At 38.4% G+C, this 16,347-nt stretch overlaps 1 protein-coding gene and 1 long non-coding RNA gene across 2 annotated transcripts; both read left to right on the top strand.

Moving 5' to 3' along the window:
• Positions 1-9: 9 nt before the first annotated feature.
• On the top strand, positions 10-8,843 carry LOC121955829. The gene is made up of 4 exons (XM_042503919.1): positions 10-31; positions 2,261-2,381; positions 3,770-8,320; positions 8,808-8,843. Exons 3-4 carry the CDS (start codon positions 3,839-3,841, stop codon positions 8,841-8,843), a joined length of 4,518 nt encoding a protein of 1,505 aa, XP_042359853.1. The 5' UTR covers positions 10-31; positions 2,261-2,381; positions 3,770-3,838.
• Positions 8,844-13,556: 4,713 nt separating this feature from the next.
• LOC121955217 lies at positions 13,557-15,973 on the top strand. The gene is made up of 4 exons (XR_006106617.1): positions 13,557-13,674; positions 14,840-14,913; positions 15,370-15,488; positions 15,948-15,973. It is a non-coding gene; the product is annotated as an uncharacterized LOC121955217 (long non-coding RNA).
• Positions 15,974-16,347: the final 374 nt, after the last annotated feature.

Here is a 16,347-nt window from a genome sequence, read left to right as displayed (position 1 = left end):
AACAATGAAGCAATTTTTCAGCCTAAATTAGGTACGTGTACACACATTTATTTAACCTCTTTTCTGTTATGGCGGCGGTTGTGCTTTATGAAATATTAAGTAACCTTAATGGACAGTTCTCCGTTATAGTATGTGCCAAACTCATATTTGATCGATGGTGCTTAAGCATCCACACTATTGTTGTCCAAATGCATAGTTAAAGCAAAGTTAAGCTCGTTCAGGACATTATTGCTATGACTTTTCTTATTTAGGGGGGAGAGGAGGGGTGCACCTGGACCATTAATTACCATGGCAACAGGCACTTACACACACACACACAGAGTGCCATCCTGGTGTGTGCGTGACTTTTCCAATACAAAGATGCCATTTAGTGATGCCTGGTCCACTTGTCCACTAGCAATTAATGGTTAATTGACCCTTTATATTGCCTTCATGTGGCCCCTCAGGTGGAGGGGGCCCTTAATTGGCCCTTCCTCTCTCTTTTCATCTCTTTGTCTGTCTTTCTGTGTCTCTCTGTTTTTCCTTCTCTGTGTCTGCCTCTGTCTTTCTGCATCTCTTTCTTTCTCTCTGTTTCTATTTTTCTCTCTGTCTTTTTGTCTGTCTCTGTCTTTCTATCTGTCTGTCTTTCTACCTTTCTCTCTCTTCATCTCTGTCTGTCTTTCTGTCTTTCTGTGTCTCTCTTACTGTCTATCTGTGTCTCTTTCTGTCTGTCTGCCATCCTCTGTCTTTCTCACTGTCTGTCTGTCTCTGTCTTTCTATCTGTCTGTCTTTCTACCTTTCTCTCTCTCTTCATCTCCTTGTCTGTCTTTCTCTCTGTCTGTCTGTCTCTCTTACTCGCTGTGTCTATCTCTCTTTGTCTTACTGCCTGTCTCTGTCTTTCTGTCTTCCCTTTGTAATATTTTGATTATTTGTTGAAAGGTATGGCTGTAAAATGGAGGAGTTTGACAAGGACATTTCCATCAAATTCAGCTGCCTCCTTTGAGCAGACCTGAGAGGAGAGGGGAGAGGAGGGGTGCACCTGGGCCATTAATTACCATGGCAACGGGCACTTACACACACACACACAGAGAGTGCCATCCTGGTGTGTGTGTGATTTTTCCAATACAAAGATGCCAGTTAGTGATGCCTGGTCTACTTGTCCACTAGTAATTAATGGTTAACTGACCCTTTATATTACCAGCATTGGCCCTTGTGGCCCCTCAGGTGGAGTGTTAAATCTTTAGAGAGTAACATAATCCTGGCAACAGGACTGAAGAGAGAGAGAGATGTTTAGAAATATTTCTTAAATGTGTGTAAGTATCTGTTTGTGAAAGAGAGAGACACTTTAAATATGAAACTTCTGATGGCTTGAATCTGCAAGCACCTTTGTGTTGGAAAACACGTGCACACACAAACACAATTGAAATGCTGATTTGTGGGGTATGTGCCCTGCCTGTTTCTACAAACAAGGAAATGCACCAACTGCCAGCTACTGTATGCTATACAATGACTTAAATTAATTGTCTCATACTTCAAAAGTCCTGAACTATCCCTTTAAATTCAAGACGTTGAATCAAACAGCTCCTTACACTATGCACAGTTTGTGTTCGTTTATTTAGAGACAGGGAGACAGATATAGAGACACAATGAGACAGACAGGGAGACACACAGAGACAGAGAGATACACAGAAACAGACAGAGAGACACAAAGAAGTTGTTTCAAAACTTAAATTTCTGTAAGTTTGAATCTGTTCACAGGAATCTGTGTATTGAAGAGCACACACACCTCTCTGTGTTTGTGTGTCAGTAACCGTTGCTATGGTAATTAATGGCCCACCTGCACTCCTATTCCCTCCTCTCCTCTCAGAGTGCAGCTTAGAGGAGGCAGTTGCATTTGTTGGATTTGATGCAAACATTCACTCTCAAACTCACCCAGTTGTCAAACTATGACATTTGACAGAGAGAGGAGGTTCTCCCAAATGCACGCGTCATCTTTGCCCAGCATAACCAATTCAAACCCAATGTGAGGAAAGTCAACAAAAACTGAAATGAATATATTACAAATTTGTATCAAGTCATTTCTTATACTTTCTGATGCTTAATATATTATATTGTTTGAAGACTACTGTAGATTTGGGTTTCCACTGTCTTTAATACTTACTTTGTACTAGAAATTCCCTGGTTTCAGTTACTCTATTGTTGTTTATGCTCCTATTTTTTTGGTTGCTGCATGAGCGTTGCATACACGAGTTAATAAACATTCAAACTTGTTTCATCCAAGGTTGCACTGAACCAGTATCGTCCCATTGCCAATTGGAGTACGTCTAACTAAGATGCAGACTCACAGTGTGAGCGAGACATGTTGGAGGAACTCCTAGCTGAACCAAATCATGTCTCATAAGGTATGTAGCAAAGTGGAATCCCACTCTGTGAACTGGTCTGCAATACAGTGCCTCAGGGATGACATTTTCTGTAGGCACACAGAAGTTAGCAGGGGATCCCACGACTGAACAGTTGCACAATTTGACGCCGCCTACACAGGAAGGCTTTGATGCCGTGTTCGTAGCGGCCCGGCGTGATTACATGCTGTAGTCTCCTTTACCAACTTGTTAGTAACCGCCTTTTTTAATATGCATACAAAATTTTGTATTTGCGACTGGGTATTTACTATAATATTTACTATATTTAGAGTTTATGTTGTAGAGCAAAGCCTGTTAAAGCCTCTCATTCTTGTGTTAAGCAGAGACCTTATTTCAGCCATCTAATCTAAACTCCATTCAAAAAGGAGAATATAAAATTTAGTTTCCATGGTTTCCAGACTCATTTCTTAGGTGCTCTTCCACAATCAAGTTCACTGCCAAATAGGTTTTTACATACAAGGAATTTGCCTTGGTAGTGTGTTGCATGAGAATAAACACAGTAAGAAAAGATTTTAAAAAACTAGTACTGCAACTGTATTCTTTAAAAGTATGAAAATAAAGGATACAAAAGGACAATAAAGAATAGCAATTCATAAAAAAAAAATATTTACAGAATATCAAAACACATCTGTTTTTCAAGTTATAGAAAGCTGTACAGTTTTTGTAGGTATGTGCAAATACTAAGACAGGAGAAGTAATTTTTTAATCAGCGTGACTGTAATTTGTGGTGCTGTAAGATTATTGCTAGACCATCCTGTTGGGTGTCTCTTGTACAGCAAGACATTGCGAACTGTTTTTTGACTGCAGAGCAGGTGGGTTAAAAGTCTAAACAGCAATGAATGTAGACAGAAGGACAATTTTTTGTTTGATCAAAAAACAATGATTTTAGTAATGATTGCCTATGTTTTTATTTCTTTCCATTAAATCACTTTACAATGCTCCTGAGTTATTGAAAATGTTTGGATCAAACGTATCAGCAACAACTCTCTGCAGCTACCGCTGTTTAATAACTGATTTAATTCTACAAATTTTATGTCCTGACAATATTCGTGGTGTGTGATTTTTAAATGCAGCTGTGCAGAAAAATTGGATATAAACAGAGTTATAGACATACAATACATAGACTAACCTTAACACTGTTGTGGAAGAGGTATGAGATGACCTGTATTTTCTAATTAGCAATCCAAAAACCTGAAGGTTTGAAATAAACAATAATGAAGTGACAAACGCAAATATCCTCACATTTAAGAATCAAATCTTTTTTTGTCTTACAAATATTACATGCGTTATTCATTTAAATTGCATATGACTAAAAGCTGAGATATAGTGTGAATATTTTATCCTTTTTGTTTATCCTGTACTTAATACAGGAAAGGAAGACATAGATGACCATGAAGAACAGGAAACCACAGTAAAGGGACACCTGCAGGACAAAAAAGATGGATGCAAACAAAGTATGGCAGTGGCGCATTATGCATGTTAAGAAATATTCAAGGCATCCACAACCATTTTATCACTGCAACAGAGTAGGATTGGATTTTAACATAGCATCCAGCACAAAAAAAAAATTGGACTTACAATTAGTGACAAACGCTGTCATACTTGAGGTCTGTGACTTTGCTAAAACAGTAAACAAGGGTAAAAGTCGTTTTTTAACAAACTTTCTAGAGAACAATTTTGATCTTGGCTTGGAAAATGAGCAACAGCGAATTGATTTTACTACTCAAATTCATTACAAAGTCAGAGAGCTGATCAGGAAACCTCCTGTGGATAGAAATGAAGTTTTCACTCTGTTTGACACATCTAAGCCAGAATGCAACAGCAACAATGGACTGGCCAAGGCATCTACAGAGCGTAAGACTGAAAGGTTCCCAATGGAGATGGATGATACTGATGATAGTGAACAAGAAGATGAATTCATGTGTTCACAGGAACCATCCAATGGAAACATAAAGACAGAATGCCTTTTTGATGAGATGGGTGGAGCACCTGATGAAGACCGTGAGCATGAGGATGAATTAAGAGTTTCAGGATCACTGTCAACAGAAGAACTGAAGGAGGATTTTCTTACCACTCAGTTCCCTTATTGTGAAGAAATTGGTCTAAACTTTGACGTGGTGTCAAAACAAAGACTAGATCCAGATTTGCTGACTAAGGGTGTGATGCTAGAATTGGAACATGTCACCAGAATACTGACCGCATCCTACAGCCCTATTGTTCTTGGTGTGTTGGAGCACAATTTTGATCTTGATCTCAAAAGTCAACAAAGAAGAAATCGAGTTTGGTTCAAGATATCACAACTGCTGAGGAGAAGAAATCAACTTATCACCACTGTTCGAAAAATGAGACTGGACTTTGAAAATGAGCCATATTCCTTCCAGACAGTCCCCTTCAAAAAAGCACTGTGCTGTACGGGAGCCTTGCAATATCACTTCAAGGAGGTGACACAAGGAAGGCAGCCTAATTTCAAAAGTAAACAGAAAAAGAGGGCCCTGTTCACAACAGATGAAAGAGTGAACAAAAGGTGCAGAAAAGGACAGTCTGAAGACATGGAGACAAACTCACTCTCTCATCACACTGGTTCATGTACGAGTCAAACAGAAAAGTGGGATTATGATGAATCCTGTCCTTTTGGAGAGTCTGATGATGACTCAGAAAGAGTCACAAATCAAAGCCCAAAAAATTGTTCTCTGACCTCTGATATTCTCAGACAGTCAGAGTCAAGTTGTCTGGGCACTGAAGCACCTTTGTTGATCCTCACTGACATCTCGTCCAGTTTGCCAGCTGTAAATTCAAGTTTGAACACATCTGCAAGTCAACCTAATAAAAAAGGACTTCATGGTGGTGAGAAGCAACAACAGACTCCAAGGAATGAACCAAATGACTGCGACACTGAACAAGAGGCAGCCAGTAAAACAGCAGAGTGGAATTGTTATGACTCTTGTCCTCATGCAAAGTCTGATTATGATCCAGACACAGTCATCAATCCAGTAAACACTGGCTATCAAGATCACTTTCAAAGCCCCAAAAATTGTTCTCTGACCTCTGATTTTCTTAGACAGTCAGAATCAAGTTGTCTGGGCATTGGGGCACCTTTCTTGATCCTCAATGATATCTTTTCCAGTTTTCTCGCTGTAAACTCAAATGTGAACACATCTGCAAGTCAGCCTGTTAAGAAAGGGCATTGTGGTGATGAGGAGCCAACACAGACTCCAAGGAATGAACCAAATGAATCTGAATTTGAACAAGAAGAAACCAGTGAAACAGCAGATTGGGATTATTTTGACTCTTGTCCAAAGTCTGATTATGATCCAGACACAGTCATAAATCCAGCAAACACTGGCTATCAGGATCACTTTCAAAGCCCCAAAAATTCTTCTCTGAACTCTGACTTTGCTATAGAATCAAATTCAAGTTGTCTGGTAATTCATGCCCCTTCCATGACCTCAACTGACATGAAATCCATTTCACAAACTGTAAACTCAGATGTGAACCCACCATTTGCAAGTCAACGTGATCAAAAAGTGCTTTGTGGGGGTAGAGAGAAAACACAGACTCCAAGAAATACAGCAAACAAATGTGACATGGAACAAGGGGAAATCGGAACACAGATGATGTGGAAGTTGCGTGCTAACCGTGTCAAACAAATCCTCTCTGAGTTTGGTCCATTTGTTTGGTCAAACAGAGTCGGCCTTGAATTCAATGTTGGATTTGGCCCAAAGCAAAACATCGGTTTTGACTCTGCATTTGAATGTGCTTTGCCTGAAGTTGCAAAATTTGCCTTAGCAATGAATTCATCTCAACAATATTTTATCATGGAGATTCTTGAGTACAACTTTAACTTCTACTTTCTGAGTGAACACCAGAGAAATGATTTTATGTGTAACATGATGGATGCAGTAAGACAATTGAAAAATTGTCAAGATGGAGTAAAATGCTCAAAAGAGATCTTTGATTTGCCATTTTTATTGACCATACAGAACCAAGAAGTTGAGACAGAGAGCGGTGTCAAACTGGAATTCAGTGATATAGTATATAGAACAGAAGAGTGTGATGTTGAAGAGATCTTTAATTTGCCATCTTTATTGATTGCATGGGACCAAGAACTTCAGACCAGTGTCAATCCTGAGCTCAGCAATGTTTCAAGACTCGGGGAGTGTAATGGTGATCCCATATCGCTAGCTAAAATTGAAGAACAACCAACTATTGTGGATTCATATCCTTTCTGCAAGGAAATAGGTCTGAGGCTACATGTTAACCAACATCATCAAAACAAAAGACTGGACATCAACAAACTGACCAATGGAGCAATGACTGAAGTGATAAACTTTGCAGAAAAGTTGAGTGGAACATTTGAGCAGATCTGTCTTGGCATTCTTAGACACAACCTGGACCTTGATATGCAAAGTGAAGATTCTGACCTTGCGAGAAATATTTTTGAACAAATTCCTGCTGTAGTACAGCGAAAGAATCTAGTAATCTGTACAAAGGCCTACAGGAAAATAAGGCACAGAAGACAAAGTAATATGAAGAGGGCAGAACAGGATATCCAGAAGAATCAAAATGTAGATGCACATAGTGCTATAAATTCCTTAGATTTCCCTGACATTGAAAACCAGCAGGAGCTCAGTTTATTCTTGTGGAAATTGCGGGCAAATCATATTCAGCAAATTCTCTCAATACCACATGGAGAACATTGCCCGCTTTATCCTTACTCCAGATGCAAGAAATTAGGCATTGAGTTCAATGTAGGGGCCAGCATAAAACAAAATCTGGATACCAAATTACTTACCAATGGCATCATGGTTGAAATTTGCTATTTTGCCACATCACTGCTCTTAGCTCAGAAATATTTCATGTCAGAGATCCTGGAGTATAATTTTCATGTGAATTTTCACAATGAGCTGTATCGCAATGATTTTGCCCAGAAAATCTATCAGAAAATCAGAGCGGCAGTTACAAAAATGAAATCTTCCCCCACACGAAGGAAAATGGCTTTTGAACTCCCTGACATGAGGTTCATGAATGAAACTGATGCTGGGAAAGCTATACATTGTCCCAAATGCTATCAAGAGAGAGAACATAAGATTTATGAGGAAGAAACTGGCCAGGGTCACATGCATCATCATCGTCCACATACCATGACTAATAAAGTTTCTACTGATGCAGACTACCAAGCACAAAAGCCTGCAAAAAAATCTACGTCTACCTTCACAGCAATCGAGGAAATGATAATGGACAGGTACCCTCTTTGCAAGAAGATGGGTTTGAACCTGTGTGTGAACAAAGACCAACCTGAAGATGCACTTGACGTACGTGGATTGACGTTTGGGATGATGTTTGAAGTGGCTCACTTTACCAGGGTATTGTGTTCCACCAAAAACAAGATCATCAATACTGTCCTCCAACACAACTTCAACATTGGCACAGAAAGACATGACATAGATATTTTTAAGTTGTTTGGCAGAGCGAGGGCACATGAGGATGGTGGGGTCGTCTGGTTCAGTGAAGTTTTTGCTCCAGAGTCCATTGTTTTCAAGCACTATGAACCTGCAATGAAACAGAATCGATCATCTGTTGTGCAAATAAGTGAAACGAAAAAAACTGTCAAAAAAAGACAGCTGGCACTGCAGACAAAGAAGGAAAGAGCCACCCTGCAAAGTTACAGTAATAGTGACACAGAACAAGAGGAAATAGGAACCAAGAGCAACTATACTTGTCCTCTTGGAGAGTCTGATCTAGACTCAGACGAAATTGCGGATCCAGAAAAATTTGGCGATCACGATCACTTACAAAACCCCAAAAGTTGTTCTCTGAGCTCTTATATTCTTAGAGAGTCAAAATCAAATTGTCTGGGGATTAGGGAACCTTTCGTGATTCTCACAGACATCAGATCCAGTTTAGCTGCTTTAAACTCAGATGTGAACACATCTGCAAGTCAACCTGAAAAAAACAAGCTTTTTAGTGGTGAAGAGCAAACACCGACTTCAGGAAATGAACTAAATGAGTGTGACACTGAGCAAGAGGAAGCAGGAAGAGAGAACAATATGTGGAAGTTGCGTGCTAACCGTGTTAAACAAATCCTCTCTGAGTTTGGTCCATTCCATTGGTCCGAAAGGGTCGGCCTTAAATTCAATGTTGGATTTGACCCAAACAAAAACATTGGTGTTGACCCTTTTCAGTTACATCTTCTGTCTGAAATTGCTAAATTTGCCCTAGCAATGAATTCATCCCAACAGAATTTCATCATGGAGATTCTTGAGTACAACTTTGACTTGTACTTTCAGAGTCAACACCAGAGAAATACTTGTATGTGGAAAATTATGGATACAGTAAGACAACTGAGAGATTGTGCAGAGGCAGTCAAATTCTCAAAAGAGATATTTGATTTGCCGTCTTTATTGACAGCACAGGACCAGAAACTTCTTAGTGTGGGCAGTGTAAGCCCTGAGCTCAGCATATCAACGACAGAGGACAATGGTATTGCTTTCACATGCCATCCCGATTCAGATGCAGAAACTAAAGAACATATTTTACCAACCATTGTGCATCAATATCCCTACTGTAAGGAAATAGGTCTAAGGCTCCATGTCAACCAATGTAAACAAAACAAAAAACTTGATATAAACAAACTGACTAAGGGAGCAATGACTGAAATTACAAACTTTGCAGAAGAGTTGTGTGGAACATTTGAGCAGATCTGTCTTGACATCATCAGACACAACTTGGATCTTAATTTGCAAAGAGGAGATTCTGACCTTGCTCAAAATTTGGTTGACCAAATTCCTGTTGTAATGGAGCGAAAGAATATATCAAGGTGTGCACAGGCCTTTAAGAAAATACAGACAAGACATAACAAAACTATTGAAGACTTTTCAACAAATGGAACTCTGGAGAGTAAAGATGTCCAAAATTTGGATGCGTGCAGAGCTGGTCCCTCCCAGGCTCCAGTCATAGACCTGAATGTAGGCAGCTCCCCCAACACTGGTTACAAAAAGGAGCTCAATTTGTTTCTATGGAAATTGCGGGCCACTCAAATTCAGGAAATCCTCTCAATACCTCATGTAGAACATTGCCCGCTTTATTTTTACTCCAGATGCAAGAAATTGGGAATTGATTTCAATGTAGCATCTGGCATAAAACAAAATCTGGATCCCAAATTACTGACCAATGGCATCATGGTTGAAATTTGCATTTTTGCCACAGAACTTCTATCAACCCAAAAGAATTTCGTGACTGAGATTCTGGAGTTTAACTTTCATCTAAATCTCCACAATGAGCTGTATCGTAGTGCCTATGCACAGCAAATTTGGCCCAAAATAAAGTCATTGAGTACAACTAAAATGAACAGACATTTTACGCTCCCTGAGAGTCTACAGAAGTGTTTGCAAAAATCTTCTCTTGATAAAATAACCACAGTTTGGTGCCCAAAGTGTTATCAAGACAGAAAACAAAAGCTTTGTCAGGATGAAGCTGTACCTGGTCGCACTCATGAGCCTCACCCATATAACATGATTATTGAAGTTTCTGCTGATGGAAACTGCCAAACACAAAAGCCTGCAAAGGATCAGTCCTTTACCTTCGCAGCATTCGAGGAAATGATAATGCACAGCTACCCTCTTTGCAAGAAAATGGGTTTGACCCTGTGTGTGAACAAAGACAAACCTAAAGAGAAGCCCAACTTGAATGAATTGACATATGGTACTATGTCTGAAGTGGCTAAATTTGCCAAAGAAATGTGTTCACCAAAAAGTAAGATCATCCATGCAGTCCTTGAACATAACTTCAACATTTCCATGCAGGGAAAAAACATAGATGTTGGACAGCTGCTCCACAGAGCGTTTGTGCAGAAGGATGGTAGACATGCATGGTTCAGTGAAGTTTTTGATACTGAGTCATGTTACAAACAAATTGAACCTACAAGTAAACAGAGTATCAAATCAAATCAGATTAAATCAACCTCGGTTGACATAGCACCTTCCATACAACCATGCAGCCCAAAGAGCCTCACAGAGCAACATATGGCATCTATGATATCTGCAGTGCAGATATATGAAAGGAAGGAAACTATTAAGAAAAGAAAGCTGGCACTTCAGTCAAAGGAGGAAAATACCACACTGCTAAGTCATAGTACAAGTGTTGTGAAAGTAAAGAGAAATCGTCTGAGTCAAGCACAGTTAAATAGTTATCCTATCTGCAAGGAGATAGGTTTAGATCTAGATGTGACATCAAAATCAGGTGAGAAACAGAAACTGGACTTGAACCTATTGACGAGAGCTGTAGTATGTGAGATACATAAATTTGCTTCAAAGAAAATGGGACACTATTTGCCACACACTGTGTTTGACATCCTTGACCATAACTTTGATCTTAGTTCACAAGATTATAGGCGCTGGGAATTTTCCATTGCTGTGTCATCTAAAGTCATATCCATGGTGAAGCAACGTCAAGTAAATCGAAACAGACCAGACGAGGTCTTTCTTTTGCCATTTGTGTTTCCTCCCAAGGAGAGACGAAAAAAGAAGCCTAGAAAGTGTTCTGGAGAAAAAACAAACAAGATAACTAATGAGGGTAGCGTGTGCCCAGTGAATTGTCATTCTGATGTCAGTCATGTCCATTTTTTTGACGGTGTCCAAACTAACAACGGAAACGTGTCCCATGATGAGGACACAATGTCTGCAACAGATCCTGGGACAGTGGTGCCGATTAGAGGAAGTCAAGTGAGTGGAGGATGTGATGTTCCTCTTCAGGAAAACATACAGATTAAAGAGGAGTATGATCCACATTATGGCAATGTGAAACAAGACCCGGACACAGAAGAAAAATGTCATCCACACTGCGATGATGTCAAAACAGAGTCATCCACTGAAGATGTCACGCATGTAGTTCCAGCTGTACCTACAGGACCCTTTGTTTATCCCTCAATGATATTATGGCCAAACTGTGAAAAAACACAACCAGAAACAGTAAATCAGTATCTTCAGTATTACGTTCTGGCTGAACCACAGGGATCTGCTGTAGATCCAAACACTGCGACTAACATAAAAACTGAATGGGACATAGATGGTGTTCATCATTTTAAACCAGTTGAACCAGCAGGATCCCATGAATACTACATGGTAACTACAGATCAGAGCAAGGAGGGTACATGGTTTAGAGAAGAGCAAGAACATGAACCAGGTGACTTGCACCATTATGGAGTTCACAGAAAATGAAGGTTGCATCAAACAGGATTTATAACCTTGAAGATCTAAATTATGGATCACATACGAGGAAGGTGTGTTTTACACAAAACAGATGCCATCAGCTGCCTTTACTGGTAGGAGAGAATGTAGTTCATGATTTATTTCAGTGCTGTATGTATACTTAAGAGGGTAAACATTAAACTCTTTGAAGACATGAAGACCCAAAATCCTTGATAAATCTGACCAATATGTTCGAATGCAGAGGCTGTCAATATTTTACTATTTGGTTTTGTTTTGAAAAGGATAAGATGGAAATTGTTTTAACTAATTTATATCATGTATTTATATATTTGTATGAGGATCTTTTTCTTTCCCGTATAATAGTCATTTAAGACTTTCTAGCCTTGGAGGCCCAAAAAATATAATAGATATGACTAAAATGTTTCAATGCAATGTGTTGTCAATGTCATGCTCTGATGCTAAAGTTTAAGTATTTTTAATGGAGTTTTTTTCGTGGTCTATTTTTTTTAAATTTAATTTTCATACTTTGTGGATAGCAGATTAATGTACTAACCAATATTTGTCAGCATTGTTATTAAAGACAGGCTTTCCTGTTTTTAGATGAACTTGATCTCTTATGTTTTTTGTTTTATAAATTTGTTTTTTTTCACTTGAATGTTTATGAGTGCCTTTTTAGATCTCATACTACTGACATTTATTCATGTTTTAGTTTACAAAGAAAATGAAATGGTTTGAAAATAACGGAAACTGTGGCCGTTTCTTGAAGCTGTGATGTAAATTTGTAAAGATGAATGTGCCTTTACTTTATTCATCGCTTTCATACACTGCATAATACAGATGTACACTATAAATGAAAATGAGCTGGATCTGTATAGACTTGTCTATTGCCCATTGCTGATTTGTTACATTTTATATAAAACTGCAAAAGCATCCCATCCTCTGCTGTATGATCTTTTTCAATACTATGTCCTTATACCAAATAGGACAGGCTTGTTGTTTCTTTATTATTATTATTTGCTCAGTGTACTGCAGATAAATCTCACTCACATTTGATAACCGCCTATTGCTATTTTAAGAAACTTGACTTGTGTAAAACCCAAAGTGGGCTCTGCTGTATGAATTGCAGTATGCAAAATATGTAGTCTAAAATGATAAATGGATGCACAAAACTTCCAACAATCTTGTAAAAAATCATGACGATTTTTCAAAAAGGGAGGGGGGCGGAGCTTTTTTAGTTTGCATGTATGTTTGTGCGCACCACCTCCGATATTATTTTCAACTTTTTTTTCAGCAGTCACTAGGTTACTAATTGTTTGTGTAGAAAGCTTCCTTCTCCCCAGCCCAAAAGGGTATGTAACAGGTGTTGTGCATCAGTTTATTTAGTTTTTGCAGGATATGGCGACTATTTCTTATCATTACTATATGACCCAATGATGGTGGTGCTATGCGTCAGTAAGTTGATAGTGCTATGTAGTGGTTTTATTCATTAACTGAGAATAAATTTGAGGTGTCTAGTCAAGTTACACATATAAATGGTCTGAACTGTTGGTAAATATTTTGCTAGTTCTCATTGAACGTCATTATAACTGTAATAGACATGGATAACAAGGTGAAATAAACAATAATATTCAGAGACATTTAGTTAAAGCATTTTAATTTAGAAATGATATTTTCTCCACATTGTTTGGCCTCAGCTGGCTTTTCTGCCTCTCTACTCCCACACGCTAGACCTGGGACTCTTAATCCTATAACCTCATATACTATATACTCTACCACTAATAATTACATAGCAATAATGACAATATAATAAAAATATATTCTATCTATCAATCGATCGCAGCACACTCTCAAACTGTCATGTGACGCTACCGGAAGTGACATCACCTCTGCTTTTATTTTGAAGTCCTTACACTTAGCTCTTCCTTCGTCAGTTCCCGCGCACTCAGAGCTCCGTCGCCATTCTGCAGATTAACGGCCTGTAATTATACAAAAGAAGAGGGTCGTTTGGGAATATGTCCGTGGTTTGACACCGATGAAGGATGGCTCTGTGATTCTTCAGCTTACATGAGGTACATTCACACCCGTTTGTTTCGTTTGTTTCGATCATGGCAGCGGTTGTGCTTTACAAAAAGAGGCACAAGCGGCCTTGTTGTCTCCCTTTATGTTGTGTTTCGCTAGACAATGACTCAAATACGACCAAAAGTACTCAATTTTCGTCGTAAATTCACATCAGAACCTACTTACGATTTACCTGTTTTGTTGCAGTTCCGAAAACTGTGTTTAATAACGTTAATAGGCGACAGGTTGAGGAAGAAAGAGGTTTTGAATTAGCTTCAGGACTTGTCGGAAACTTTTTGCATTAAAGCTTTAAATGCCACAATATCCTCGTTACACCAGGACTGTGTTTGTTTGTTTCACACCATGGGTTTACTCTTAGTAAATTAACCTGAGATAAGGGAAGCTGGTTTCCTTTTCAGAAAGATAGGTATCTAAAGTCGTATTTTAAGCCTCCTGCAGACTGAACGGTTTTTAAGTGCAAGCTGCACCGTCACACATGCATCCTTAGTGCACTTCTACGCCATATTTTCCCACGCTTTTTATCATCTATTGCATACATGGCTCATGCATATTTACAAGTTAACAAACAGGAAGTAGTGGTCACTGCAAACAAAGCATAAGAAAAACAAAAAGACAAAGCAAAGCTAAACATTACAAACAACTCCCCCAAAACAGTATAAAAACCAAGGTATAAAAGAAAATATTTAACCATTTATAAATGTCTAGTGTTTTCTCAGCTTTTCTGTTTTTCAGTCCCTGTAATGTTTGGATATAATGTTCTATTTCTATTTTGAATTCTTGTATATTGGTTTTTTTTCCAGTCCATTTACATTTATGATTATAATATTTATATTATATTATATACTATTATATACTTATTATAAGTAATTTTTTGTTTGTTTTTTTTTCTAATTAGACCCTCAGACTCGTAAGTGTGTTAAAGAAATGTTCTTTTTCTATCCAGATAATTTAACACTAACTCATTGATTAAATAATTGTCAATACTTTCAACTGTGTTTTTCGTCAAAGACCCATTGATTGCATAAATTGCATAAAACATTTCTAGTTAAATAGTGAGGCTTCATTCCATTGTCTTTTTCCATTTTTCCATTTGTCTGTCTGGTGTATATTAATTCCTAAATAAGTCACTTCTTCCTTTTGCTCTCACCGCTACAGCAACATAGATGGATGACGGCATTTTTGTTCATGGATGTTGACATCAATGGATGGAGGTCGTAGCCTGCAGTTCAGTAAGTATTGTCATTGTACAGTGTCATACATCAAATCTGATGTACCCAAGTTTATTTAGGTCCATGCTGCACAGTGTAGCTTGCACTAAACTTATAAAATTGCAAAAATCTCAGTCTGCTGGAGGCTTCTAAGTGTGGGTAAGTTACCATAGTAACTGTGAACCTAACCTGCTTGCAGACAGGTCAACAAACCCTAAATTTCTGTCTGTCCCCTCCCTCTGTCAGAGCCACATACACTGTTGATTTCCTTATTGATTCAGTCTGAATTAAATAGCAGATCGATGTACTTAAATTGGCAGATTTACTGGATGTCAGAATCTCATTCCTGGCTGTTAGAGGACTACCTTAAGCTATTGCTTACATGTGTTGTCAGTTATTCCTGTTTCTCACTTCTTTTTCTCACTCGTGAGCGTTGCATACATGAGTTAACAAACATTCAAACTTTTTTCATCCAAGGTTGCGCTGAACCAGAATCGTCCTGTTGCCGATTGGAGTACGTCTAATTAGGATACAGACTCACAGTGTGAGCCACATGCTGGATGAACTCCTAGCTGAACTAAATCATGTCTCACAAGGTATGTAGCAAAGTGGAATCACACTATGTGAACTGGTCTGAAACAGAGTGGCCCAGGGATGACATTTTACTGTAGGATGACACAGATACTATAATATGCTCTATTATAGTAAATATACTGTAATATACTATATTATAGTAAATATACCTTATAGCCTCTCGCTCTTGTGTAACCAAAGACCTTATTTCAGCCATCTTACCTAAAATCCATTCAAAAAACCCATTGACTTTGAGATGAGAGGAACCGGAAACTCAGGATTGCTAACTTATTTGCAGGTTTCAGGAAAGAAAAATATAATAGTTAGTTCCCTTAAGGAGGACTCATTTCTTCGGTGCTCTGTCACAGTCAAGTCTTTCTTTTAGTCTAACAAATATTACATATGTTATACATTTAAATTTTGTATGACTAAAATCGGAGTGTGACTAATTTGTCTTTTTTGTTTCTCCTGTACTAATACAGCAAAGGAAGACATAGATGACCAACGGAAACCACTGTAGAGGGACGCCTGCAGGACAAAAAAGATGGATGCAAACAAAGTATGGCAGTGGCGCATAACGCATGTTAAGAAATATTCAAGGCGTCCACAACCATTCTATCACAGCAACAGAATTGGATTGGACTTTAATGTAGCATCCAGCACAAAGAAAAAAATAGACATACACAAACGCTGTCATACTTGAGGTCTGTGACTTTGCTAAAACAGTAAACAAGGGTAAAAGTCGTTTTCTAACAAACATTCTAGAGAACAATTTTGATCTTGGCTTGGAAAAATGAGCAACAGCGGATTGATTTTACTGCTCGAATTCATTACAAAGTCAGAGAGCTGATCAGGAAACCTCCTGTGGATAGAAATGAAGTT

The sequence above is a fragment of the Plectropomus leopardus genome, chromosome 16 (assembly GCF_008729295.1).
Source record: "Plectropomus leopardus isolate mb chromosome 16, YSFRI_Pleo_2.0, whole genome shotgun sequence".
NCBI lineage: Eukaryota > Metazoa > Chordata > Actinopteri > Perciformes > Serranidae > Plectropomus > Plectropomus leopardus.
The sequence above is the reverse complement of the archived record's forward strand: the minus strand, read 5'-3'. Positions and strand labels throughout refer to the sequence as shown.

Excerpts from the sequence above, each read along its gene's own strand:
- LOC121955829 (XM_042503919.1), top strand. The coding sequence starts at position 3,839 with ATGGATGCAAACAAAGTATGGCAGTGGCGCATTATGCATGTTAAGAAA. Across the intron at positions 8,321-8,807 it reads TAGCTGCTTTAAACTCAGAT|CACAGGACCAGAAACTTCTT; the intron begins GTGAACACATCT and ends CTTTATTGACAG.